This window comes from Anas acuta, chromosome Z (genome assembly GCF_963932015.1).
Source record: "Anas acuta chromosome Z, bAnaAcu1.1, whole genome shotgun sequence".
NCBI lineage: Eukaryota > Metazoa > Chordata > Aves > Anseriformes > Anatidae > Anas > Anas acuta.
Genome location: NC_089017.1, coordinates 7,267,044 through 7,293,123, shown reverse-complemented (window position 1 = coordinate 7,293,123; position 26,080 = coordinate 7,267,044). Strand labels below are relative to the sequence as shown.

The window sequence follows — 26,080 nt, the reverse complement described above, 5'->3', positions numbered from 1 at the left end:
GATGTTTGTGCTCAGGGCCCAAAAAAAATTACACAAGAACAAAACATGCAGGGAGGCACAAAGGAGATTAGTCTCTAATTAATTGTGAAATGTACAGAGATCTTAATTTTGAGAATAAGTAGCAAAATGTTTCTGTTTTGCAGTTGGTGGCGCTAACTTCCAAAAAGAACTTATGAAAGTCTGGAAGATAGCACTTGTCAGGGGCTAATGACATTCTTGGGAATATCTTGGTAACATAATTATACAACCCATCAGTTTTGTAAACACAGCACTACAATGCACCCATTCCCACATTTGGAAATTCTTGTTGCTGTTTGAATCACTAGTGTGTACATGGTCCTCAAGCACTTTGCAGGCTGACAAAGGAGTGGTAACAAGAATGAGAAGAGACTATTCTGGATTTGTGAAACTGGGAGGAAATTTTAACTGGCCTCGTCCCTCTCCTCTGCCACTGGGTTGATAAAGTCCAGCTCACAGAGAACTGGCATGAAAACTGTAAAGATGACAGTGGAACAGGATCAACATTGTGCAGCTGCATTTGAAACATGGCAGGGCATACTCCATGAACACATTCACAGAATAATAAAACCCATGTGGTGCAGGAAAGAGACTCCTTGCATTAGCTGCTGAAAAATTGCACAAATGGGGTTTTATCCTGCTTTTCTGAAGACAATCCAGCAGACCTGAGAAATTCCACCAATAATTAAAAAAAAAAAAAAAGGAAAAAAAAAACAACAGTGTGAAGTTTATTGTTACAACACCAAGAATAGTAATACCCACATTAAAATCATATTTGATGTCTTAGCTCCTGTTTCTTGTGAATGTGCCTTACAATGCATTCTTCCCTTCACATAGCCATATGCTACTTCTTGGTCTTCTCCAGCAATAATTATATAGTGTTTGCTAAATAAGCTGAGGGCTATATACTAGAATGTGATAGCCAAAGATGAATATAGAACTTCATTCAGTAATTCCATCCCACGTATACTTAATGAAGCACTGTTATTATACAATACAGATCATACTAATACGTTAAAAAGAACAATGTAATTTAATTCACAGCAGCAACCTTTAACCTTTTTTTTTTTTTTTTTTTTTTTTTTTGTCATTTCTGAGGGCTTCATTTAACAATCTTAACAATTATTTGAAAGAAAAATGCTCCAGGCTCTCTCAATGTACTAAGAGAGTCAAGGGTGTCATTAAGGACTGGAACTTCAGGCCAGAACATGGGAATTCTGAGCTCATGTTATCCTGTCTTGTGAAAAGCCCTGGACTCCAGAGGAGAGTTAATTTGTCTGCATTTCATCTTATAAACTACAAAAGAGTGTACCATTGTTTCAAATGAAATCTTTCTCGTAGTACATCAACGCAGATCACTGCTCTCTTCCCTCTGAGAATACATGTACATGCTCCTCAGAAAAGTCCAGATTAGCTTCCTCAAACCATCAAAGGGACAAAAAATGAAGAGGAACGTGATTTAGTTATAGAGTTATAAATAAATAAAAGTTGTAAGTAAATCATGGCCATAGCTAAGGTGCAAATTAGTGGCTTATGGGCAACAGTGTGGCTCTGTGCTAGAAACAGTTCATAAAAATGAAGGTTTATCAGCCCAATCACACTAGCAATGCTGGAAAAAATGTCTATAATGATTGTTGTGGACAATGTTATTCAGCAGAAATGGCCCATTGGAAAGAAGTGAGGGTAAGATTGCCAAGCAGTGGTGCCCAGCAGAGAGCTGAAGCTCAGTATCCAGGCAATCAAAACCTGAGAATAACCCTGGTTTAGTTTCTAGCCCCCTCAGCTGTGGTTAATAATAAACTTGCAGGAAAATATTTATTTTCTACAGCTTAGCCAATATAAAGGTTAGTTATATAAAGCTGTTTGCCAGTTTCTTCATCTAAATCAAGAAAGCACAGCAATATCATAAGGTACAACTCAAAGATGAATACTTTATTCCAGGTACAAGGGTAAAGGTCCAAAGTACAGGAGTCATTGTCACAGACATCAGTAATTTGTTCTCCTATTTCAACAGAGTAACAGGAGGCAAATTTCTTACACTGTGAAAGTTAATGGCAAAGCTTGTTTATTGTGGCAAAGCCAGGTCTGCACCTCAGTGACTGCCTGGACTAGACAACTCACGAACAGTAGATTTTCTAGGAGATGTTGATTTTAATGAAGTAGCACAAGGCAGTTTATGCAACTACTTCCTGTGGATGAGAATGATATAAGTCTGTAAGTCATATTCTCAGACAGACAGAGACAGCATTTCAGGCAGTATGAATTCACAGCTACTTTAGAGGGATGTACTGACCTCAAGATAGATCCGCTTTTGGGCTTGTGTGTGTGTTGGGATGCACTCTTAAAACAGAGAGTAAGGAAGTGTCAGTTCACACTCACAGGGAAGCAAACACAGACAGGCAAAAAGATGCTCTGTCTCCTAGATGAATAACCTATTGAAATTGCAGAGATTAGGCTGCTGCATTTGAGAAGCATGCTGTATGAGGGAGAGTGTGCCATAACAACATGTGATACGAGGTCAGAAGTGTGGAGTAAATTTACTCTGCAAATATTGAGAAGTATTTTGAATGGAGAACAGCCACTATTCAGGCAAAGGATAAACACAGGTTTGGGGATAATACTCGAAATATTATTTATTATTTAAAGCTTACGAATACTCGAAAGCTTTGATAAATCTGGGACACAAAAATACCACCACAAATTTCATGTGAATCTTTAAAGTTCTCAACTTCAGATTAATGCAGATATGTTTGAATGTATGAGGGAAGTGTCACTCTATGTTGTGAATTTTTAGGCAATGATAATTATCACGTAAGGTTTGAAATATTGCAACAGAAGTGAGCAATTCTTTTGCACTTCTTGCTTTTTCATTTTAGTGAAACCAGTACAAATGGAACTGTTAGTAGTGTCTCTTAAAACCATGCAGTGGAAGAGATTAAATTTAAATAATATAGTTGCAAAAAGAAAGAATCAGGAGAAACAAGGTTTTGGGCAGAGCTGTAATTCACATTTCTGCCTTGGTGGTTTTCCAATGGACTGAAAAATGAGGGTAATTGTAAACAACAACTCTGATACGAACTGTAAAAAACTGGCATGCAGTCCAGCCAGCTTGCATCACAGAAGTTTCTGTACTTGTGTCAGGAAAGTTGATGTAACATATGATACATTATTTCATTTTTTTCAACACTGACTGTGGAATACCCTAGCTTCAGTATAGGACGTGTACACTTTCCAAAGGATAACATGGATAGTGACTCACTGAAGTAATTTAATCAAGCCCAAAAAAGCAGCCTGGCAAGATCTGAAACAAAACTGCCTGCCCGGCCACCCAGATAGGGGTTTTAACCTCGTAACAACCTCTCTTCCCACACCTCTGCAGTGCTGAATTTATACAGCCTACCCCTTGCTGCTGCTTATTAATGAAACATATTAAATGGTATTGCATATATCAGCATTGCACTGTTCTTACTGCAAGCCTATGTCAAGAGATAGCTCTTTGTGTTCAGCACATGGTTTCTGCTGGGCAACTTACTGCTTTGGGGGAGATTGTTGGATTCAGATCATCAGCCTCATCCCTTGGTGAATTAGGATCTCTCTTTCTGTCCCACACCATGTCTTTCTTAATTTGTTAAAAGCCAATTTTTCAAAGTGAAATTAATGCTCATGAAGTGGTGCCCTTGCTTCCCTGAAACTAAGGTAATTTAATAAGGTCCTGACTTGAATGTTTCTGCCACAGAGTATCTATTGGAATGATTGATGGCAGCAAAAATGCAGGTGTACAGCCAGAATAAATGCATTGCTCAGTTAAACCATAGCAAAATCCAGAGGTTACACAGGTTGTGCTTATAGTGTTATTTGGATGTGCTAACCTAAACAATGTCAGGTGAAATGAAAAAAGGTGAAATTGCCTGTTCCTATTCAACACACACTCCAAGACCCTAAGCTGAGAGGAGACAAATGAAACTGAAAATCACTTAGAGAAATGCAGTGTCCCAGTAATATCATTGTAACTGTGGAAACAAACCTGTGTAGGGAACAGTGTCTCTAAGGGAAATGGATAATAAAGGAAAAAAGCTGGCTTCATTTGAATAAAAAATGCATATTATTATTTTTTCTCTCCACCATTTCTTGTGGATGACAGCATACATTGGATACAATCAGTGCCTGCATTATAGGACCAGGTGTCTACTTGAAAGATAGAGTGTTCTAGAAATAGACCTCTTCTATTTGCTAACCATAGCAGTTAAAACAAATTCTGTATGTGTATTTGCAGCCTTGACACATTTTTGTAGTCCAACAAATTTAAATAAATAAATGAAACAAACATGAAATTGATTGTAAGGGCCTCTTTGCTCCCAGAACCTGAGATACTGGGAGCAGGACATAAATGTGAAAAGCTCTGTTAATCTGATGCCTGTTCCATCACTTTTCCTGAACGGATGTCCATTTCTGTCAGCAGCCTATACAAATAATAATAATAATAATAATAATAATAATAATAATAATAATAATAATAATAATAATAATAATAATAATAATAATAATAATAATAATAATAAACAAAAACAAACTAACAAACAAACAAAAACCCACCATTTCCTCTAGTCAAATGTGTTTGCTTTTCAGGCAGGCAGAATTAAAAAAGCAACTGTACATGAATACAGGCTTTATTAAATCGGGTATGATTTAACCAAACAGAAGTACCCATGCTTTGTGCATGGCAAACAGTGAAAACTTCAGGAAAACTTCCTTCTAGTATATAAACGAGGCCTGCAAGAAATCTAGGTAGGGACTCTAGAGTGTAGTGATAGGACAAGGGGAAATGACTTTAAACTAAAGGATGGCAGATTTAAATTAGACATTAGGAAGAAGTTCTTTACTCTGAGGGCAGTGAGGCCCTGGCACAGGCTGCCCAGACAAGCTGTGGATGCTGCAGTGTTCAAGGCCAGGCTGCACGGGGCTTTGAGCAACCTGGTCTGGTGGGAGGTGACCCTGCACATGGCATGGGGTTGGAATTAGGTGGCCTTTAAGGTCCCTTCCAACCCAAACCTTTCTGTGATTCAATGATGAGACAGGAGATATTCCTGGCTCAAGCTCCACGATGCTCCTGATGTGCAAAGGCAGGGCTGATGGCCCTCACATGAATGATCTTCCCTTTACGGCACCGAGCTAATAATGGCTCCACATGGGCAAGATGTGAGCACTAAAACCTTGGTTAAGATCTGTATTTAAAATCTCAGCAGCAAATTTGCCACGAACAGCTGTGCCAGCCCTGTCTCAACCAGATAATCTGGTCCTGACCAGCTATTATGAAGTGTATGAGATGTTGCTATCCTAGCTTTGGGCACTGCTCCTCTAGCAGAGGTTACAGCTGCTGTAGCAGGACCAGACAGGCCAGCTGAACAGGCAGATCTGGTGGGAGAAAAGAAAACAAAAACAAACACAAAGGAAAATGAACAAGAGTTTTTAACATCTCATCCACTGATGTCCTGGAGTGTGGGTTTGAGCCGTCAGGGACCCTCCGTATCAGCTTCACAAGGCCAGGACAGACAACCGGAGTGGAGTTAGCTGCCCTGTAAACCACAGGGATTTTATTTTGTGTGTGTGCGTAAACTGGGTGTTGATTTTCACATTCCTTACTATCCACCCAACTCTGAGCCGCGAGGGATGGCACCCCCGCACGCCTTGATCCGACTGAAATCCTACTGCAGGCGTGGAAACCTGAAGACGAGGCGGGGAAACCTGCCACTAAGAAGAGGCAGAGGCAAAGGGGCACAGGAGCACGAGCCGTCCCCACAAGCCGGGGACGAAGTACGGGGTCTCGGCTCCCCGCCCTGTCCCGCCGAAGCGCCTCAGGGCGCCGCCCCGGGAGTCGTCGACCCGTTGTGGCCGCTGGGCGCGGCGCCGAGGATCGATGTCTCGGCGCTCGGCAGCCGCCATCCCCGCCATGGCGCTGAGCGGGCTGCGGGTGCTGGAGCTGGCCGGGCTGGCTCCGGCCCCGCTCTGCGGCATGATCCTGGCCGACTTCGGGGCTTGCGTGGTGCGGGTCGACCGAGCGCCCCGCTCCGCCGTGGCGGTGGACGTGCAGGGCCGCGGCAAGCGCTCCTTGGCGCTCGACCTCAAGCGGCCGCCGGGCGCGGCGGCTCTGCGGCGGCTGTGCGGAGGGGCGGACGTCCTCATCGAGCCCTTCCGCCACGGTGAGGCGGGGCCGGTGATGGGCGCCCCCTACACCACAGGGGGGGCGGCGAGAGGGTCGTAGGATACACGGCTGGGGGGGTTTGGGGTTAGTTTGTGGGTTTTTGGGGTGTCACGGGGAGGGGGAGGCGTGGTGGGAGTTGGTTTCCCGTGTTTGGGTGGAAAACGGCTGGGAATGGGGAAAAGGTGGTGAGCAGCACCGAGGTGAAGTCAGGCTGGACGAGGGTGGTGTGGCAAATAGTTGGGTGCCACAGAGGAGGAGGTGTGTGCGGGCCTGTTGGTGTACTTCAAGTCCCATTTGTAGGGTTAGTGCCTTGGGAAGACGCAGCAGACATCAAGTCTTACTATTCCTCTGCACACAGCAGCTCTCTGCCCTCATAAGCCCTCTGTGGGCATTCAGCTGATGCTCATGCACGGGGTGTGCCTCTGTGTGGTTTAGGAGTTCAGCGACACGGGCTTTTCATTCAGAAAACTGGGGTTTATGAGTATGTTTTGTTGTTGTTGTTTTTTCCTCCCTGAAGTAGCGCAGAGAAAGTAAGAAATTAAATTCAGCTTTTCGTTGTAAATTGCCTCCTGTTTTCTAACATTTTTATTATTATTATTTAATTTTTGCATATAGTGGAAATTTCCATGCTCTTTGGCTTTATAAACACTCGCTTTTATTATCTGGTAACGCAGATAATTTTGTAACAAGACATTAAAGTTCACAGGTCTGTGACCAAACTAGCCAAATCCGTGATCCTCCAGCATGGAGCTGGTGGAAGCAATGAGACGATGAGGGCCCATGCAGCAGGAGAGGTTTTTTCAAACACACACGTACCATTGACCTTTAAACAGTGATTTTGTGGCACCGGTGGTTATGGGACACTCAGTTCTCACTTGTGCTTTTGGGAATTTTGCTCACACATTAACGAGGCAGTCACCAGAAACTAGCATTTGAATTTATATATATATTTTTTCTGTGTCTTTGCTGTCATGTAAGCAAATTTATGAACTGAATGTATTTGGTTCTGTAAATAACTCTTTTTCATTGAAAGTTTAAAATAATAAAGCACGCAGACTGTTGCACTAAGCTGTTGGAGTTTTATACAAGCCAGTCCTGAAGTTTGCTTGAAGCTTCATGTCCCTAGTTCCCATTTTAAACTATGAATCCTAAAAACTCTGCTCTTGCACATAGGGAGAATGTTTTTTCCTTTAATTTAATTTTTACAATTTTCTCTTGGCAATTTGATGGATCTGGCTTCTCAAAGTAGGTTCTAATTGTTAGAAATATGTTACAAATTTCACCACTTTTCTCCCTGGCATTATCATTTGCCACTGCCCAGTAAGCAATAGAACAGAAGGAGATCTTACGGAATTTGAAGATGTAGTGATTTTAAAGTCTATAGTAATTGGTCCTGGGGTAGAATGGGCCTTGAAGTTATGTCAGGAGAGTAGATTTGTTCCCCTCCAAACCGCGTCTCTGCAGTCCCGTTACGGATCATAAGATATAGTCTGACCAACAGACATGGAGCCAACAAAAATCTGTGATTTATTTGCAACTTGTATCTGCTTCTTTTAAAGCCACTACTTTGACATGCAAGATCAAAACTTTATGCTTGATTACTGTAGACCCAAGCTGACCAAACCTATATTTCATTGATTTTTAAAAGTTCCTTATTGTCTGCATTAGAAAAAAAGCATTTTCTTTAATGTAATCATTGCAAATAGGCTTTGGAATATATGGTGGCATGGCCCGTTTGCATCGGTGAGGTAAAAGATACAGGAACACACAGTGTACTGAGAGGCTAACGTGATGAGGAAAGTACATTCCAGTGAAAGGTGGAAGCAATTTCAGGTCATTTTAATGTGGAAAACATAAGAGTCTGCTATTTTTTTTTGTTTGTTGTAAAGTAATGCCTGCCTTTGGTAGCTTTCTTGCTCATTCAATGGTACATAGAGTATAGCAAGCTAAACGGCAGGCTTTTGGGGAAGTAAAAACAGAAAAGAGGCTGAAAAAAAAAGAAAAGACCCTAAACTTTAATTTCCTCTTACTTGGCTTGCATACAAAATGTATACAGTTTGTTGGTAATTTGTAACATTCTGACTGTTATTATTTTACTATAAATACTGAATTGGAATGTATTACTTCAGAAATTTCAATTCATTTCTGTTGTTTTATAATTAAACTTCGAACCTCTGTATTTTGTGTCTTATTAAAAATAAATGCAAAATAGGATTTTGTGCTTTGTCCTGTTAAGGTGTCATGGAAAAACTCGGTCTTGGTCCAGAGGTCCTTATGCATGAGAATCCCAGACTCATTTATGCTAGACTTACTGGATTTGGTCAGACAGGAAAATATGCCAAGTCTGCAGGACATGACATCAATTATGTGGCTTTATCAGGTAAGCTGTAAATTTTTCTGATGAATAATTTTTTTCCCATTATGTCAAGACTCAAGAATTTATTGAAAGATTCTTTGCAGATTGTTACGATTACCACTAGTTTAGTCTGATGAAACAGCTGAGCAGATCTGAAACATCCCTGTCAGTGAAAGGAAGGTTTCCTTCTCCTTTACTGTGCTTCTCCCTGCTTGTTTCTCTCCAGTCAAATCTGGAGCTTGCTTAACCCCTGTGTGAGCTGTCTCAGCTCCCTAATGAGTCAACAACTAAGTAGGAAAAAAGAGGATGTTTTTCTGCCAGGTTATTGAGGGGAAGCAGTTCATTAGGAGATCTAACAAACACAAAATGTTGGTACAAGAAAGGAAGAAATGCAGGCTAGACTGGACTGTTCTTTTTGGCAGCAGCAGTGAGCTGTTAGGCTGGATCAGCATGACATCTCAGACTGTACAGTATTTTCCTTCCTTTATGTGCCATTTTATCTGAATAAGTTTTTTTCTCTTTAAAGAAAGGACTGAAGTTTTAATGTGTTTTTGTCTTTCTACTGGGCTTCTGTCCTAGAAAATCTTTTTACAGTCCCTAAAGGGCTGTAGACTATTTTGTGTGTGTTTGTGAGCAGCTGCTTTAAAGTAAAGAAAAACTAGGCAACCTAAGCCATTTGAACATGCTCATGTTCTTTTCTTTTCTGCTATAAATGTCTCTAACGATACCAACTGAAGGGAAAGGAAGTTTAAAATGAAGCAGTTTTGACTGCAGCGTTATGTTTCCTTAAATTACTGTTGTCAGAATGCTGATTTTAAGTATCATGATTTCACAGGTATGCAATAAGAAACAATAACAAAATCACCCAACTCTGATGGTAGCAATCACTGTGTCATCAGTGCTGTCATGCACGGTCCTGTTTACTGCTGTTCACACTGCTTCTGTCACTGCCAGCGAGGGAGGAGAGAAAGTGGGCCAAAACTTCTCAGCTTCCCACTGCATGGTACATTTCTTTTAGCCCCAGAAAAGGGCCAAAGCAGAGGTGCTGCAGATGTGATACACAATCACCACCTGTGAGGATCTACAGTGTTGTGAAGTTTTGTCTGGGATAGGCTTGGTCTTCCCTCATTATGTAAGATTGTCAGGAAGTCAAAAAGAGTGAAAGATACCTGGCTTGGAACAGCTGTGACTTCATGCTGAGATGATTTCAAAGTATTATGATAATTTGTTATTAACATAGGTAGAGAGTCAAACATTATTGTCTATTACTGTCCTAGGCTGTAGTACTTCCTGTTTACAAAAAGTGATGTTTCTGTCTCTGGAGCTGATGTAATCAGTATCTTAGTTGGCGCTATCTTACATCACTAAAACTTAAGTCATTCTGTATGAAATTCTGAAGAAATAGGACAAGGTATTTGGGATGTATCAGTCCTGAAAAATGAGATCTAACATTGTAATTTCTTAATGAGTGTTGGCTTTTTTCAAATAAAACTGGCTTGCATTAGAAACTCCAGATACAAGTTACTGTGTTAACTGGATGGTGCCCGTGACAACCTTTAGACTGTTAAACAAGAGATTTCAGTCAGTGACAGGGCTTTATGTTTGTCCTATATGCTCTACAAACTTCTTTATACTGTGAACTTGTTTGTGTGAGTGTTGTTTGCACTTAGGAAGTGCATTAGACTGTAGCTAACTAAACAATGCTTTACCATCATGCAGTTCTTGAGAAATTTTGACCATGTGTATTGTGAATCTCAGACCTTAGGCTATAGACTTAGAAGAGACATGACCATATGCAGAGTTTCGTATTTGCCTATGAGGCAAATAGGACTTTCTTACCTATGTGGGAAGTACAAAGATTGAAGTGACAGTAAAGAAGCTCTTCAGAATGGCAGAGAAATGCCAACAAATTCAGAGGCAAAACTGCCTTTGCTCTATCCTTTTTCATTTCAGCATAATTTCTGGCATAAACATAGTTTCCCTGTGTCTATGTTGCATGCAGTCAGAGGCAAGCTTTGTATGTTATATTCATCCATACTTCTGATATACAACCTGTTTTTCAAGGCTACAGTGGGAAGAAAGGACAGAAGTGCAGTTGTCAGTGTGAAATCTTTTGTTATGATTGTTAATTCATGGGTTATGTGCACAGAAGACTGTAAATCTGATTTAAAAATTTACTGAAGTTGCTTGAAGCACATTCATATTGCCTAGTGAATTCCTTTGTGGTAGGTTCTATGCGTGTACAAAGTACTAATACAGAATTATTACATTCAAGTTTTTGTATGAAATTTTGTCCTCATAGAGCCAAATGATCAACGGATTATCTATAAGATACTATCTATTTTATTAATTTATTTAATTAAATGCATATTCACTAATATGATTTGAGATACTCTATTAATAATTTTGTGAATGAAGGAGTAACTATTTGGTAAGACAGAGCTGGAGCTGAATCAGAAACTGTTGGTAGAAGTTTACTTTAGCTTTTATTTACTCACATAGATTGAAAAGAACAAAAATTTGACCATAAACATTGCTTTCTACATTTCTACAATTAACTTTATACTTAAGTTTGCTTTGTTTCCTGTACTACCAGGTGTGCTGTCAAAGTTAGGTAGAAAATCTGAAAATCCTTACGCACCAGTTAATCTTCTGGCTGATTTTGCTGGTGGAGGTGTGCTCTGTGCAATGGGCATTCTCATCGCCCTTTATGAACGTACCAAATCTGGCAAAGGACAGATCATTGATGCAAGCATGGTAAGTTTTCTCTTGGGGAAGTGTGGGTGGGGTGACTGGATTTGTTTTGTTTTGTTTTTTGTTTTCCAACACTAAGCCTGTAAAAGGAAGGAGGTTGGAGCTAATGGTAAGGTTTAAAATTGAGAGGTTGGAATGGGAAAGTAAGTCATCACATAAACTGGCTATACCTTTATTGAAAGCAGTTTTCACAGGTCACTGTTGCCATGACACCCTTACGACATGGGTGGACATACTGTAGCTCTTCCCCTGTGCCGTTCCCTGTGTTTCATTTTACCAGTCTATCTTCTTCAAAAAATGTTAGCTCTATATATTTCATAACTAAGTTTGGAGTATGGAAATATAATAACAGCCAAAATGTTGATCCTAATAAAATAAAGAATTGTGGTAGCTTTATTGAAGATACATCTGCCTATGAATGTGCTTATGAGAATCACAGTTCCCAAGAAAAATTAATGGCCATGGATAATTGCCAGGGAGTGCAATTTCAAACACTTTGCAGTAATATGCTGTAAAATAAAGGCTAAATTTTGTGCTTGCTTAATAATTAATACTAGAGATTTTTTCAGTGCAAGGCCACCCACTTATATATAGGGGAAAAGTATGTATGTACATTTATCCTTGAAAACTATATTATCTTCAAATGTGCTATCTCCCTTGCCCCCCTCCTTTCTCTCAATATGCCTCTGTGCAATTAAAATTTGACCTGCCTTTGAGATGTTGTAATACAAAATTTGACCTGCATTTGAGGTGTTGTAATACAGTGTAGGCTATCATTTAGATTGTAAATATAATTTGAAAAAAGAATTATGTAAATTGGAAAAAAATCCTTTCATTGAAGAGGTCTTGAAGGTGGAAGAATAGCAAGAGGTGCTAGCTATTTTGACTTATTTTGCTTAAGGTTTTGACAGGTTCAGGTGACATTCCTCAGAAGTAGTCCATAGCAGTATTATCCTGATGAAAGTCTGTGCAAAACTGGTTTAGTGTTTTTACCCTGGCAGTAGTTATTAGTAGTTGATTGCCGAAATGAGAATCTTACCAAGCGAAGCTCCATGGGTATCTTGTTTATTTTTTTGTGTGTGTTTTTTTTTTACAGTAAGATGAAAGATGGGTAAGGGATTGTGTTTAGTAAATTCACAGATAATGTGGATGTGGGAAAAACTACAAGCATGTTGGATGACAGGATTAGAATTGAAAATTACCTTTACAAATTATAAAATGACCTGAAAAACACGGCTGAAATTTATCAATTCTGCTGCTCTGTAATTTTCTTAGGCAAAAACAATTAGCCGCACAAATATAGTGTGAGAACAATTGGCTGAAGTATGGTCCTGGGGGTTTGTAATAGTCACAAGCTGAACATGAGTCAACAATATAATGCTGTTGTGAAACACATACATACTGTATTAGGGTGCATAAACAGGAAATAGTCCCAGCAAGGTTTCTTAACTAATTCTTGTCATCTCATTGGCATTTTAAGGCCACAGGAAAGTACAGTTTCTGGCACTGGCCATCATCCTTCCCCCCAGAAAATCACCAATTCGTAGGGGTCCAAGGAACACAACAAAAATGATTGCAAGTCTGAAAACATGACCTAGAAAGGAAGGTTGAGAGGGTTTGTGTCTTTATGAAAAGAAATGATAAGTTTCAAATACTTAAAAAGATGCTTCTTCTATTTTAGAGTAGAACAGAATAGTTCAGTTGGACAGGACCTTCAAAGATTATCTAGTCCAACTGTTTGGAGTATTAGTTTATCTTCACTATTGGCGCTTTTAGTCATTAAAAGAATTTCCTGCAAGAAGAATCACTCTGAGTCTGGTAATATCCCACATTCCAGAGTTCTCATTAGGACATCTTTGGTTGTGTGTGTGTTTTTTCAGTTGTTTCTTCGATTTTAAAGCCTGCAAACCTTCTCTCCTTCGTTTTTTTCTTGTTTCATTGTTAATTGTGGAATATACAGTTCCCTGCTGATTTTCCTGGTGTCCTGCAAAATGGATGGAAGTGTTGCTGGATGTATTTTTTCTGGAAAGTTGTTATGAAATGGTTGACTTTTATTTGAACAGACTTACGATGAGACAGTTGATGAAAAATATATGTCCATCATAAATAGCAGACAGTTTATTTAACTGTTTTGATGAATCTGTTTTTATTTCTAACTTTGTTTCCTGGAAACAGAGATTTTTAAAATCACAATACTGCGCTATTGGAGCTGTCATTTCATTTTAACATTCTTTTTTATTTAATAGGCATATTAAGTTGCTGTACAGTTTTGTTAGTCTGGATGTGTTAATGAGTCTGACACATGGTGGAATTTTCTAAGGTAGAAGAGGGAAAATGAAGTTATTATTTTTAGCAGCTTTGTGTCCTCAGAATTACTTCAGTTTTTATCTTACTTCATGGATTGTTAAAGTGACTGTGTTAGTTTTGTCTTTTTATTGCACTGTAAATTATTCTCATCTAAAATTACAATTTTTTTTGGCTTTGAGGCTAGTTTGACAGAATTTTCCTGATGAAAGCTAAAAAGTTGTCTTGGAAGCACTCTAATGAACTGTGTTATACATAAAATAAACTCCTCTAGTTAGTGAAGGTAAACTGATAGGAAAGGAGAGTATAACTGATCAGGCCTGGGGATGTGTTTGCAGAATTTGTTCAGTGTCCTGTGTTACTGTTGCGCTGCATAGAAAAGCAGACACCGGGTCCTGCATTTCAGCTGCATAGCTCAGAACCCGGTCTGAACTGCTTCGTGTTATTTGCTGTCTCTTCTCATTGACTCTGCAAGAGTTATAGGTTTCTGTGCCGTGACCCTGGTAGTTCCCACACGCTGCGTGGGACACGGGACGGATGCTGCGATACAATACAGTAGGCACAACGATGCAACTGCACTCTCACACTCTTCTGGAACAGAGGGATGCGAGACAGGGCAGCACTTGAGGTTCACTCAGAATTTAGACGCGATCTTCTGCTGACGGTAGGCATCTGACCAAGAATGACTCGCTCTTTGTGAAAAGACAGCCACAGGAAGATCATGATAATCATCACTTGCATAATAGTCTCATGGTGAGAGCTGTCTGCTGTTTGACAGAAGGCTGGGGTTCCATTTTTTTCTCAGCCTGGAGGTATTCAAATCCCAAACTCCCACATCCTAAAAAGAGTTCCTCAATCACGAGGATAGATTAGGTTGGTGTGCATTTATTCTCCGCTTTGTTTGAAATGTTTCACTCTACAGAAGTACCAGAAGACTCACAGAGCTAATAGAGGTCACCCAGTGGGACAGTGCCTCTGGATTCTTGTCTCTACTTCAGAGGCAGCGTATGCTTTTAGGGAGTCATTAAATGAAACGCCTAACTATAACTGTAATCACTGTACAGTTGGCTAAAGTGGAACCTTCCAGTGTTACACTTTTCATGGTTTAAAAGAAAGTTTAAAAGAAAGACCACATCAGTGTGTGTGGTGCCATTTGGAGACATGCCTTTAGGGATTTGGGGCGAATGCTTGGCGCCTTTCATCTTTGAAATGCAGCAGCCCTCAGGCAGAATCTAGCTGCCATTTGCCCAGCTGGGGGTATTTCTGAAGTGCATATCCCAGTCCAAAATAAAGGAGCTATTCTATTTAAAGTGTCTACAGGGTTGGTAGCATGGTAGATTGTTGGTGGTTCTGTCAAATTTTGGAACTAAAATCTAATTTCTATTTAGAGCTTATTCTAATATTGTTCTAGTTTGCTAATACCCTTACTTGCAATTTTTTGTTATTAGGAGCAGTGAAAGATAAGATCATTAATAAAGCAGACACATCTGCAATTATTTTGCAAACATGCAGAGGAAGGTACATAGTGTTTTCTTATAGAAACGTAGGGCAAAATTGTTCCAGCATTTGTGGCAGGAACTTGGGAAAGAGGCCAAGCAATACGTATTAAACAAAGAAGCCATAGTGCTTCAAAGATTTGCATATTTTAAATTCTCACTTAGAAAGGTAGAAATGAATAGATATTTCCACATGAAAAATCAGTAGTTTTTTATTTTCATACTTTCATACATGGACTGTTAAAATTAGGATGACTCCAGAGGAGGCCACAGAGATGATCAGAGGGCTGGAGTACCTTTCCTACTAAGACATGCTGAGTGGGCTGGGGTTGTACAGCCTGGAGAAGAGAAGGCTTTGGGGAGACCTTATAGTGGCCTTCCAGTGCCTAAACGGAGTTGCAGGAAAGCTGGGGAGGGATTCTTTGTCAGGGCCCGGAGTGAAAGGATGAGGGGGAATGGCTTTAAACTAAAAGAGAGGAGATTCAGATTAGACATCAGGAAGAAATGCTTTACTCAGAGGGCAGTGAGGCGCTGGCACAGGCTGCCTAGAGAAGTGCTCCAGACCAACGTGGATGGGACTTTGGGCAGCCTGGGCTGATGGGAGGTGTCCCTGCCCATGGCAGGGGGTTGGAACTGGATGCAGTTTCAGCTTTCCTTCCAACCCAAACCATTCTGTGGTTCGAAAAACTAGGAAAATGTGTTGAAAGTGTGTGATGCATCTGAAGCTGCATTATTACATTTGTACTCCTTATTCTTTAACTCTAGACAATTTTACATATGCAATACAAGTAGAACTTCTAAATTATAAGAAATTAAACTGCTTACCAGAAGTTTTGACATAAATCCTGACAAAGGACAGACCTTATCGTAAGTTTTTGTTGTCTTGTTTTATGTAGAATTAAGGTAATGTGCCAGCAAATTTACTGAAGCTATTGTTTTTTTTTGGTTTTGTTTTGTGTATCTTTCAGGTGGAAGGAATAGCATACATAAGTTCTTTTCTGTGGAAAACACAAAGTTTAGGAATCTGGAACAGACCTCGAGGTGAGAACTTACTAGACAGTGGTGCACCGTTTTATGAAACCTACAGGACCTCTGATGGAAAATTCATGGCTGTTGGTGCTCTTGAGCCCCAATTTTATGAGCAGTTACTAAAGGGTAAGTAGCTTGGAGTAGTTGTTTCATATCGGCAAAGCATGATTGAATGAGTGCTTTAATACTTTGTTTTGGTTCATGACATCAGTTATGTTGATTTCTTTGTAAAAGCCAAACACTTTTCAAAAACAATTGGGTAGTGTGGTAGCAGTTCAACAGATTTTCTTCTAGCAGTTGATTTTCTTTGTTTTTCATCCCTTCTTGACCTTATCCCCAGACACTACACTTAAATTAAAAATTTTCTTCTGAAATTACAGCAGTGGTAGTCTGTGGTCAGGCTTAAGAACTAATCAACTATTTTTTGATACTACTTTATTCAGAGGCAAGTAAATATGCCTTTGTTCCTGCAAATAAAAGTGCAAGCCATTTCATTTATTTCTGCTATTAAATTTTTAAAGAAACTATTTTAGAAATGAATGCTCATTGGGATAGTTCGTAGTATTTCCTAATAAATGAGAACTTTTTATAATATCAAAGCTTTATAAATTATTTTCCATCACAGAATTGAGTGTTTTTTCTGTCCAGCTATGGATATGATTTTTATATTTGACTAAAGACTTTTAAAATATTACCTGTTTGAAAAATTAGAATTGGTCATGGTACTTCTAATAGGTAAGAAGGATATAAAACCATTAGAGAGTGTCCAAAGGAGGGCTACAAAGATGGTGAAGGGTCAAGAGGGCAAGATGTATGAGGAGAGTCTGAGGTCCCTTGGTTTGTTCATCCCGGAGCAGAGCAGGCTGAGGGGAGGCCTCATGGAGGCCTGCAGCTCCCTCAGAGGGGAGCGGAGGGGCAGGCGCTGAGCTCTGCTCTCTGGGGACAGCGACAGGACCTGAGGGAACGGCATGGAGCTGGGACAGGGGAGGGTCAGGCTGGGGGTTAGGGAAAGGGTCTGCACCCAGAGGGTGGTCGGGCACTGGGACAGGCTCCCCAGGGCAGTGGGCACAGCACCCAGCTGCCAGAGTTCAAGTGTTTCAAGCACCCTTAGACATAGGGCCTGAGTTGTCCTGTGTGGAGCCAGGAGATGGACTCAATGATCCCTGTGGGTCACTTGCAACTTGGGATGTTCTATGCAAAATCATTAATGCATGTAGTCGAAACAGACACACGCCAGTGCCTCTTTACCTTTGAACTTTCTGTGTACTTTGTGTTTTTGATCAGATGTGCTTTTAGCTTCCTATTGGTTGTTTCATTTACAAAAAGATTTCTTCTGCTATGCTCCTTTGGTATGTTATTATGCTTTTCATACAGAATTTGTAAAAATTTTGAAAATTCACAAAATAATTTGGGATATATTTTCTGTTTCCAGTGTTATGAGTGTGAAATATATCTAAAGTTCTCAGTCTAATTTTAGTTGTGCTTAATGAGTAGGAGTACCAACGCAGAATATACATGAATTGGATGTTCCCAGACAGCGTTATGTATACTGCTTCTTAGTATGAATTGCTTAAATACGATAAATCTTTGCTGAGTGAGGGTGGCAGTGGAGCAGCTCCTTATTGATGCTCAGTTCGTCCCCACTGGTTGTTTCTTCAATTGTAGGGGTATACCTTCTCACGGGCAGTTACTGTCAGCTCCTGCACTTCCAGGAGCTTTCGAAATTCAGGAGCATGGTTAAGACAGGATGAAATGAAGGTATGGAGTTGTGAGATGGGATGTGCCTTTCCAAAGAAAGTTCTTGAACATCAGTGGCTGTAAATGGCTGTTCATTTGCAGAGAGGATCACAACTGTTACATATTGGTATATGAAATTCATAAGGCAGGCTCACAGAGTGATATATCCAACATTACATATGGCACCCAGATCAGATGCCAAGTTTGGAAATGTAAGCCGTCCTCCTGGCTGAAGATGGTGGTATTCCTCTCCTCATTGCCCTGAGAATAATTTTTCTGTTTTTGAGCTCCAGTTATAAGCTACCTTTTCTTGAAAGAGAAAACACAGTTGCTTATTCCACGCTTAGCAGTTCTTTGAAATGTTATTCTCATCCAATCCCTTGGGATTTTTGGGTATATATTTTCTTTTTGATTGCAAGAAGTAGTTGGAGAACAAAAATAAATATAAAACTGTATCAAAGTAAAATTGAAACCCTTGTTATGGAAGTTAGGGAATTGGAATTCCAGTACATGTCCTTAGGGAGAATGCCCATATTAAATACAAAGGAAAAAAAAAGAATAAAGCTGATTACTCAAACACCCATATGTTTGGCCTGAAGTGATCAAACACTGGCCTGAAGCATTTATGGCTGCAGTATTTTATTATTCTCTGAATAATACTTACTTATAAGCTGCAGGAATGGGAAAGACTCTATCCTTGTTCTTAAAACAACAAATTCTGCAATGAAGTCAGATGTTGGTTTGTTACTATTCCTCAGAAAGCCTTTGCCGGACGCTCTGGCATCCTGTGTTGATTGTTGCCACAGGGTGAGCACTCAGCCTTTTCTCTGTCAGCTAGCCAGCCAGCCATGTTATATAAGAAGATCCCTGTAATGAATGAATCCAGTGTTAAGGTGATATAACATGACCACTGACCAGTTTCTGTCTTATCTAGATAACTATTTCTCGAGGAAAATGCTGAAATTCTGTTTTTCTCTATGTGGTTTTTCAGAAATTTAGAGCAGAAACTATAAATTCATCTGCCTATATTGGGACATCACTCAATCGTTCAGCAACATTAATTTCATGCCTGAAAGTTTTCCGTCTGCTTAAAATGTACATAAATGGCTTGTTTTTTAACGGCTGAAATTTCAAAAACAGTTACTCCACCAATAAAGAACCCATGTACTTAGATGTAAGTAGATAGATGACGTGTACTCACAGATGCACCTGTGTTTGTGTGCTTCTGTCAAAAATTCAGCGTACAGACTGCAGTCTTCATGGAAGTGCTGCTTTTTGCCTGTTTTTTTTTTTTTTTCAACTTTTGCTTATTTCCATTCACTAATTTTCTTTGTTTATTCTGTAAAAGTGTGTTGTTTAAAATATCAGATGTTTGCACAACAACGAGCTTAAAATAAGTGGTCTTCATTATATTTGTGTGACTTGCTCTGATTTCAATATAGAAAATAATTACCCCCTTCAGTAGCTCTTCTTGCAGCCGTTCTGAAGCAACAGTGTATTAAATTCAAACAGCTGGTTCTTCTTGTGGCTTAGGGTTTTTTTTTTCCCCTTTCTGGGGTATCTATTGCAGAAATTCCGTTCAGAATTTAAGCCTGTGAATGTTATAGGGAAGAGAAAGTTGCTTGTGAGAACTGTATTGCTATTTCACAAACCCAAGGAGCTTAGACTTGAGTCGTCTGTTTAACGCATTAACTCCATGCTTTGAAGTAGATTTAAATGGTATGTTCCAGTTACAGTTTCCATAATTTTATTTCACGTTCCCCCTCTCCTCCCTTAATTCTGGTCATTTTTCTAGTAAACAATTTGATGCTGTTCCAGATAAAAATAAATTCAAAAGCCACTTTGTTTCTCTGTCCATACTTGGAGAACAGGTTACTTTCCCCACTCCTATATAATGAGAACACAAGGATTTGGGTGTTGGAGAAGTAATGGTCAGAGATTTAAAGAGTGCAGAAGTGAGAAGGAAACACGATTTCTGAACCAGCTGTCAGTGCCCACAGAATTTCATTGAGCAGAAGTGAAACTATCTTCCTTTTGCTTTGAGTTTACGTCATTGTTTTCCTGCAGAGTGAGGAGCTCAGTGGATCTGAGTGCAGGTAATGAAATAGTGAGGAAAGTTTCTTCTTAAGGATCTGCAGAGGGAAATTTACTAAGTTTAAGAAAATACAGTATCTTAGTTTGAGATAACTGTTGGCTTCGTGGATTGTGCTCAGCAGAGAAAATTAAATTTCTTCTTACCACAGGTTTATGAAGTTAAAGAAAATTGGTTATATGAGAAACTGAAGCTATATAAAATAGATACGGTAAATAATTGCTGTAATAGCTGCAGTATCAGGAGTTGTATTCTGATTACATTACAGACTGTTTCCTGTTCACAAACATGCTGTAATCCTTTTGCTTATATTAATTTTATTACTACTAAAGTCAGCCAATGAATAATGAAAATACCTTTGCATCTTACAAGAAATCAGATGTAGGGAACATGTGCTACTATGGTTAAGTCTCAATATTTTGATAAAAAGAGACAGAATGTCTTCCAGCAGACCTGTAAATTGCTTCTGCAAGTTTCTCTTAATTTTCAGCAGTACGTGCTTAGTATTGTTGTAGCCAGTCTAGGGGAAGCATGCACAACACAGTAAATTTCATATATCAAGTAAGAAGCAAAGGTTGCTTCTGCATTATCATGTGGCATAAACTCTGCTATATCAGATGAACTTCGTGTAAATTTACAGTTATGTGAAAAGCAGAAATAGCCACTGAAGTTCTGAACATGTATTTAATAATCTTTTCACTACATTGTATGTCTTCTATTTAAAAGGATGGAAAAATGTAGGAAGCACTTGAAGAACACAGTTTATGTCATTATGAAGGATTTCCATGGAGCTTTCCATTCAGTGATTTAGTGATTGTGTACTGTATTAAAAATCCATTAATGTACTGAATTTGATACAACGTCATTATTAAGATGTGTATGGTGGAAAAACAGTTTCCTTCTTACGTTTTAAACACTCTTGTCACACATTATGTTAAGTTTTACTTGAATTTGTTTATCATGATATGCCTTACATTTTGTACAGGAATGTAGCAGGGCCAGTTTCTTGCTGCACCAAAACATTGACAATTGTTACTATTACCCATGCAAACCTGGAGAACAGCTGTGGGTGCTTTTAGTGGCACTCTGATGTTAGTCTGGTAGTCTTTATGAACTGTCACTTTCTAAAAATATTATTTCAGAAGCTTTAAGCAGAGAAAATAGGTGCCTAATTTTATTACAGTTTGTTTGTGAAGTTCTGCAGAAATAGAGTTGCTTTAATAAATAATTTGTAGATGTATCTCTCAATAAAGGTGTGTCACACTCTAGAGTACTGCTTTCAGAGTTCCCAGCATAAGGACATTGACCTGTTGGAGCAAGTCCAGAGGAGGCCACGAGGATGCTCAGAGGGCTGGAGCACCTCTCCTATGGAGACAGGCTGAGGGAGCTGGGGGTGTTCAGCCTGGAGAAGAGAAGGCTCCAGGGAGACCGCACAGCGCCCTGCCAGTGCCTAAAGGGGGTATGGGACAGCGGGGGGGGGACTCTGTGTTAGGGAGTGGAGTGACAGGGCAGGGAGTAATGGTTTTAAACTAAAACCATTTTAGGGAGATTTAGATTAGATACAAGGAAGAAATTCTTCGCTCCGAGAGTGGTGAGGCCCTGTCCCAGGCTGCCCAGAGAAGCTGTGGCTGCCCCATCCCTGGCAGTGCTCAAGGCCAGGCTGCATGGGGCTGGGAGCAGCCTGGGCTGGTGGGAGGTGTCCCTGCCCATGGCAGGGGGTTGGAATTAGGTGGTCATTAAGGTTCCTTCTTTAAGGTTCCTTCAAACCCAAACCATTCTGTGATTTTATGATTTAAGAGAGACTTACAACTATAGCATTACAAGGAGACTTACATTTTCTTTTTCAAAAACATTACGTCAAGGCTGTACTAGAGTAGGTTATTAGGCTTTTTTAAACAAAAATCGCTAGATGGAAATCTGAGCAAGAAAGACTTGGAAACAAGTTTTGATTGCTCTACCAGATATTCTTTGTAAAGGATATTTTGTTTTTGATTATATTGGGTGAAATATGTCATTCTGTGGTATCCCAAACAATTCTGTGCTGTGTAATTGTTTCCTTGTTGACTCAGTCACTCCTGCTGTGATTCTGTTCATCTGCACCACAAATGGTTAGCACAAGCTGGAAAATTAGAAGCTTTAGTGCTTAAATGCTGTCAGTTCATACTATTTAAAGTTGAGCTCTTCAGTGGTCAGTGGAAAATGAGCATGTAATACTAAATTCCAGGTTCTACATATTGTTCTATTTTACTAGAGCATGTATGGCTAGATTCAGCCAACTTTCCATCTGGCATGGTCTTCAAATATAATTGTGTAATGGGATAATAGTAGAGCTCTATTCATATTGAGCTGACTAGTGGAACCCAAATATAATTAATAAGCAAATCAGTGTTTATCAGACAGTGTTTCCAATAGACAAGATTTCATGCACCGAGACAGAGTCTCAAATATATGCTGTTGCTTAGCTTTAACTGTTGTGGAAGATAAATTTCCCTCATTTCCTGGTTCTTAGGTAAGCTGTCCAGCACTGTTCATCTTCAGTACTATATTTTGAAGATTTTGTAAGCATCATTAGGTTCAATTTAATTATGGATACTTAACCATTATGAGTAATCTTTTGTTGATGTATTTTTGAACATGATATGAATGGTTATAAATAGTAGATTCCAAGTTTAGAGATTTAAGGTGCATGTGACATGGTAACTTGCTTAGGACAAATGTTTGCCTTGTAGTGATACTTAACCTGATATCTTTGGGAATCTCTGATAAGATGTGAGGATTCTTATTCTGCCTTTGGCTGTGTTGATTTGTTCTAAATTTGATCTATTTCAAGGCAGTATTTCTGGATCTGGAGATAAGCAGTCTCTCTGCATCATACTTTTTGCAACACCAAAATTAAATTTCAAAGCACGTGTTTATTTTCAAAGTTACTATTTAAGAATCTTGTGAGCAACAGTGAAACTCATTTCATATTATGATACCTATATAATTCAGAAGAGACTGAAACCCAACAATGTAACATAGTAGAGATGATAAGGAAAAAGTAAGATATTAAAGAGCAGAAGAATGGAGATGATCTTCTTCTCCATTCTGTGTTTTGCTTATCTGTATTTTTACCTCTTTAAGTGATAAGGAAGCTGTAGAAATAGTGGAAAATGTAAACAAACAAACAAACAAACAAACAAAAAAACAACAAAAAACCACAATTTTTTATTTTTTATCTACAGCTGAAGATGAGAGTTCTGTCTACATTTTACATGCAAACAGGCATCTAGTAGCCAAGCCCTGTTAACAATCGCAAGTCAGATCATCGATCTGATAGCAGCCATATCAAATATAAGAAGTCTCGACATTAAATATTTGCAGAGCTCCATATTTTCGCTGCCTTTTACAAAAAGCAGTTTTCTAAGAAGCCCCTTTTTGTTTATTTGTAAAAGCATTATGATAATAATTGTTCGCAAACCTTTCTAAATTTCTGAGATTGACTTCTCTCCTGCCTCTCATTCTTCTGGATTTTATCTGCTTCATTCAAGGTAGTAAATTTAAAGGTGTGATTATTTGGGCAGCCTTCAGTATACCACTTCTGAATTCTATTTGATATCGGTAATTAAGTTTATGCTATCTCCAACTTGAAAATGTGGTTTAATTGTGTTGTCTCTTTCTTGTTTCTTAATTCCTTTTTGTGGTAAGCCGGAGAAGAAATTTTAATGATTCTTCTGTCTCCTTGGAATACGGAGTACGGGGAACAGGATGAGATGAGAACAGAAACTGAGACAGGAAACTGTCTGCACAGGAGAGATGTGAGCTCCACACTAAGAGGAAAAGTGGTGCTTAGTTGGGAAAAGGAGATAAGGGTCCCCTAGTTCAGAAATTTTTTTGTACAAAGCCTGCATGTCGATCTCATGCTGTTGTGTCTCAGAAGGGGTGTGTGTACTGCATACCTGGTGGTCCATGTGAGTGACTTTCTGGGAAGCTGGGTTCTTAAGCGTGAGTGTGAGGGCTGCGGGTTTCACTCGTCCAGAAGAGAAGCAGCAGGAGAGTTTGAACGTGGGGACCATGCCGAGGAGGTGAGAGCAGTAGATGCTGCTGTAATCTGTTTTGACTGAGGCAGTCCAAGAAGCATGTCCGTTAGCCTGCAGGCATCTGCTGCCACACTGCCTTGTTCAGATCAAGCCCAAGTTTATCCACCCACACCGTCTTCTCATCTCCAGCGTGGAAATACCTGGTCATGTTGGACTCCAGGCAGCTTCTGTGACATAGCTTCTGCGATAGAAATTGTTGTCAGGACAAAATATGATCTTGAGGGAGCTGCTGCCCCTCTGATGTTATAAATTGCAGAAATGAGCATATATGTGAACTTAGTTCACAGAACCGTAGAGTCATTCAGGTTGGAAAAGACCTCTAAGATCATCTAGTCCAACCTTTAACCTAGTACTGACGAGGCCACCACTAAACCATGCTACGTCTACACATTTCTTGAAGACCTCCAGGGATGGTGACTCAACCACATCCCTGGGCAGCCTATTCCAATGCTGCATAACTCTTTCAGTGAAGAAACTGCTCCTAGTATCTAACCTAAACCTCTCCTGGCGCAGCTTGAGGCTATTTCCCTTCATCTTATTAGTTATTGCTTGGAAGACGAGCCCGATCCCAACCTCACCACAACCTCCTTTAAATAAAGTAACTGTGAAGTACAATAAGGTCTCCCCTGAACCTTCTTTTCTCCAAGCTAAACAACCCCAGCTCCCTCAGCTGCTCCTGGTAAGACTTGTTCTCTATGCCCTTCACCAGCTTTGTTGCCCTTCTTTGGACACGCTTCAGCACCTTGATGTTGTTAGGAGGCGATAGCTGATACAATTTAGTGTAATGCAATAATACAACATTTGATTTTCCTGTTCCCTACTCCCCCAGTCATAGATATCCCAATGAAGTTTTTTTGGTTACTGTGCTCTGCTGTGTTGGACTGCCTGCAGAACAAAAGCTTCCAGAGAAACATGCTTAGCTTTGATCTTCTTCTTTCAGGTCTCGGGCTCGATTCAGACAAACTTCCTGATCAGTTGAGTTTCTCTGACTGGCCTGAAATGAAGAAAATGTTTGCATCCATATTTGCAAAGAAGACACAAGCTGAATGGTGCCACATATTTGATGGAACTGATGCCTGTGTGACCCCTGTTTTGTCCTTTGATGATGCTGCCTCACATCAGCATAACAAACAAAGAAGTTCTTTTATCAAAAATGATCAGGAAGAGATAAGTCCTAGACCTGCTCCTCTACTTTCAAGGACCCCTGCTGTTCCATCGCTTAAAAGAGATCCTTTTATAGGCGAGCACACAGAAGAGATACTCCTGGAATATGGATTTACTAAGAACGAGATTGCTCAACTTTATTCTGACAAAGTAATAGAATTCAACAAACCTAAAGCTAATTTATAATCTCTGACTATGCAAATCAGACAAACTTCAGGCTGATGTAGTAAGATTTTATGTATTAAATTTAATTACATGACAAATAAAAGTTTGTGTGCTACTACTTTTAAATGACTGAAGTTTTAGATTTAATGGGAGTTATATATTTGTGTGCTGGGATGGTTTGCAGTCTAGGATGATAATGAAATTGTGTTCTCAAGTTCTACACTATTTGCCTTAGCAAGCAGATGTAAATCCTCAAAATATTTTAAAAATACCATATCCTGTGAATTGGTTGGTTCTTTTGACTCATAGTTGATCCATTGCTTTGTTGTGTTGCAATTACCTGAAGGCCTTACCTTTTCATAAAATATAGTCATATACTTCCTAAACATATGACTGTTTACTCATAGATTAAAGGGGATTTTTATTTTTCTGTGTTGATTCATTTGCTTTACCATGCCAAAACAATTATACAAATAACGCTGTTTTCTTATGTATTGCTGTAGAGTTACAATGATAAAGTAATTGTATTTAAAATCCTGTCTACATTTTCTTTATGCAGTTGCCTGGTTATATTAGATTTGACATTTCAGTTTGCCTGAAAAGTCATTTCAGAAATAAATTTGTTATTACAAAATATCTGCCAAGTATTAATCCTTTTCTTTCTTTTTGGAAAAATGGTAGGCAACT

At 39.4% G+C, this 26,080-nt stretch overlaps 1 protein-coding gene and 1 long non-coding RNA gene across 2 annotated transcripts; one reads left to right on the top strand and one right to left on the bottom strand.

Moving 5' to 3' along the window:
- The first annotated feature begins 5,786 nt into the window (after positions 1 to 5,786).
- Positions 5,787 to 26,029, top strand: AMACR (alpha-methylacyl-CoA racemase). Its single transcript, XM_068666461.1, has 5 exons — positions 5,787 to 6,215; positions 8,454 to 8,597; positions 11,170 to 11,330; positions 16,096 to 16,282; positions 25,005 to 26,029. The coding sequence occupies exons 1-5, from the start codon at positions 5,933 to 5,935 to the stop codon at positions 25,412 to 25,414; spliced, it is 1,185 nt and encodes a 394-aa protein (XP_068522562.1). The 5' UTR covers positions 5,787 to 5,932; the 3' UTR covers positions 25,415 to 26,029.
- Positions 15,318 to 21,710, bottom strand: LOC137847856 (uncharacterized). Its single transcript, XR_011091098.1, has 3 exons — positions 21,599 to 21,710; positions 15,520 to 15,672; positions 15,318 to 15,480 (listed from the first exon to the last, which is right to left on the bottom strand). It is a non-coding gene; the product is annotated as an uncharacterized lncRNA (long non-coding RNA).
- Positions 26,030 to 26,080: the final 51 nt, after the last annotated feature.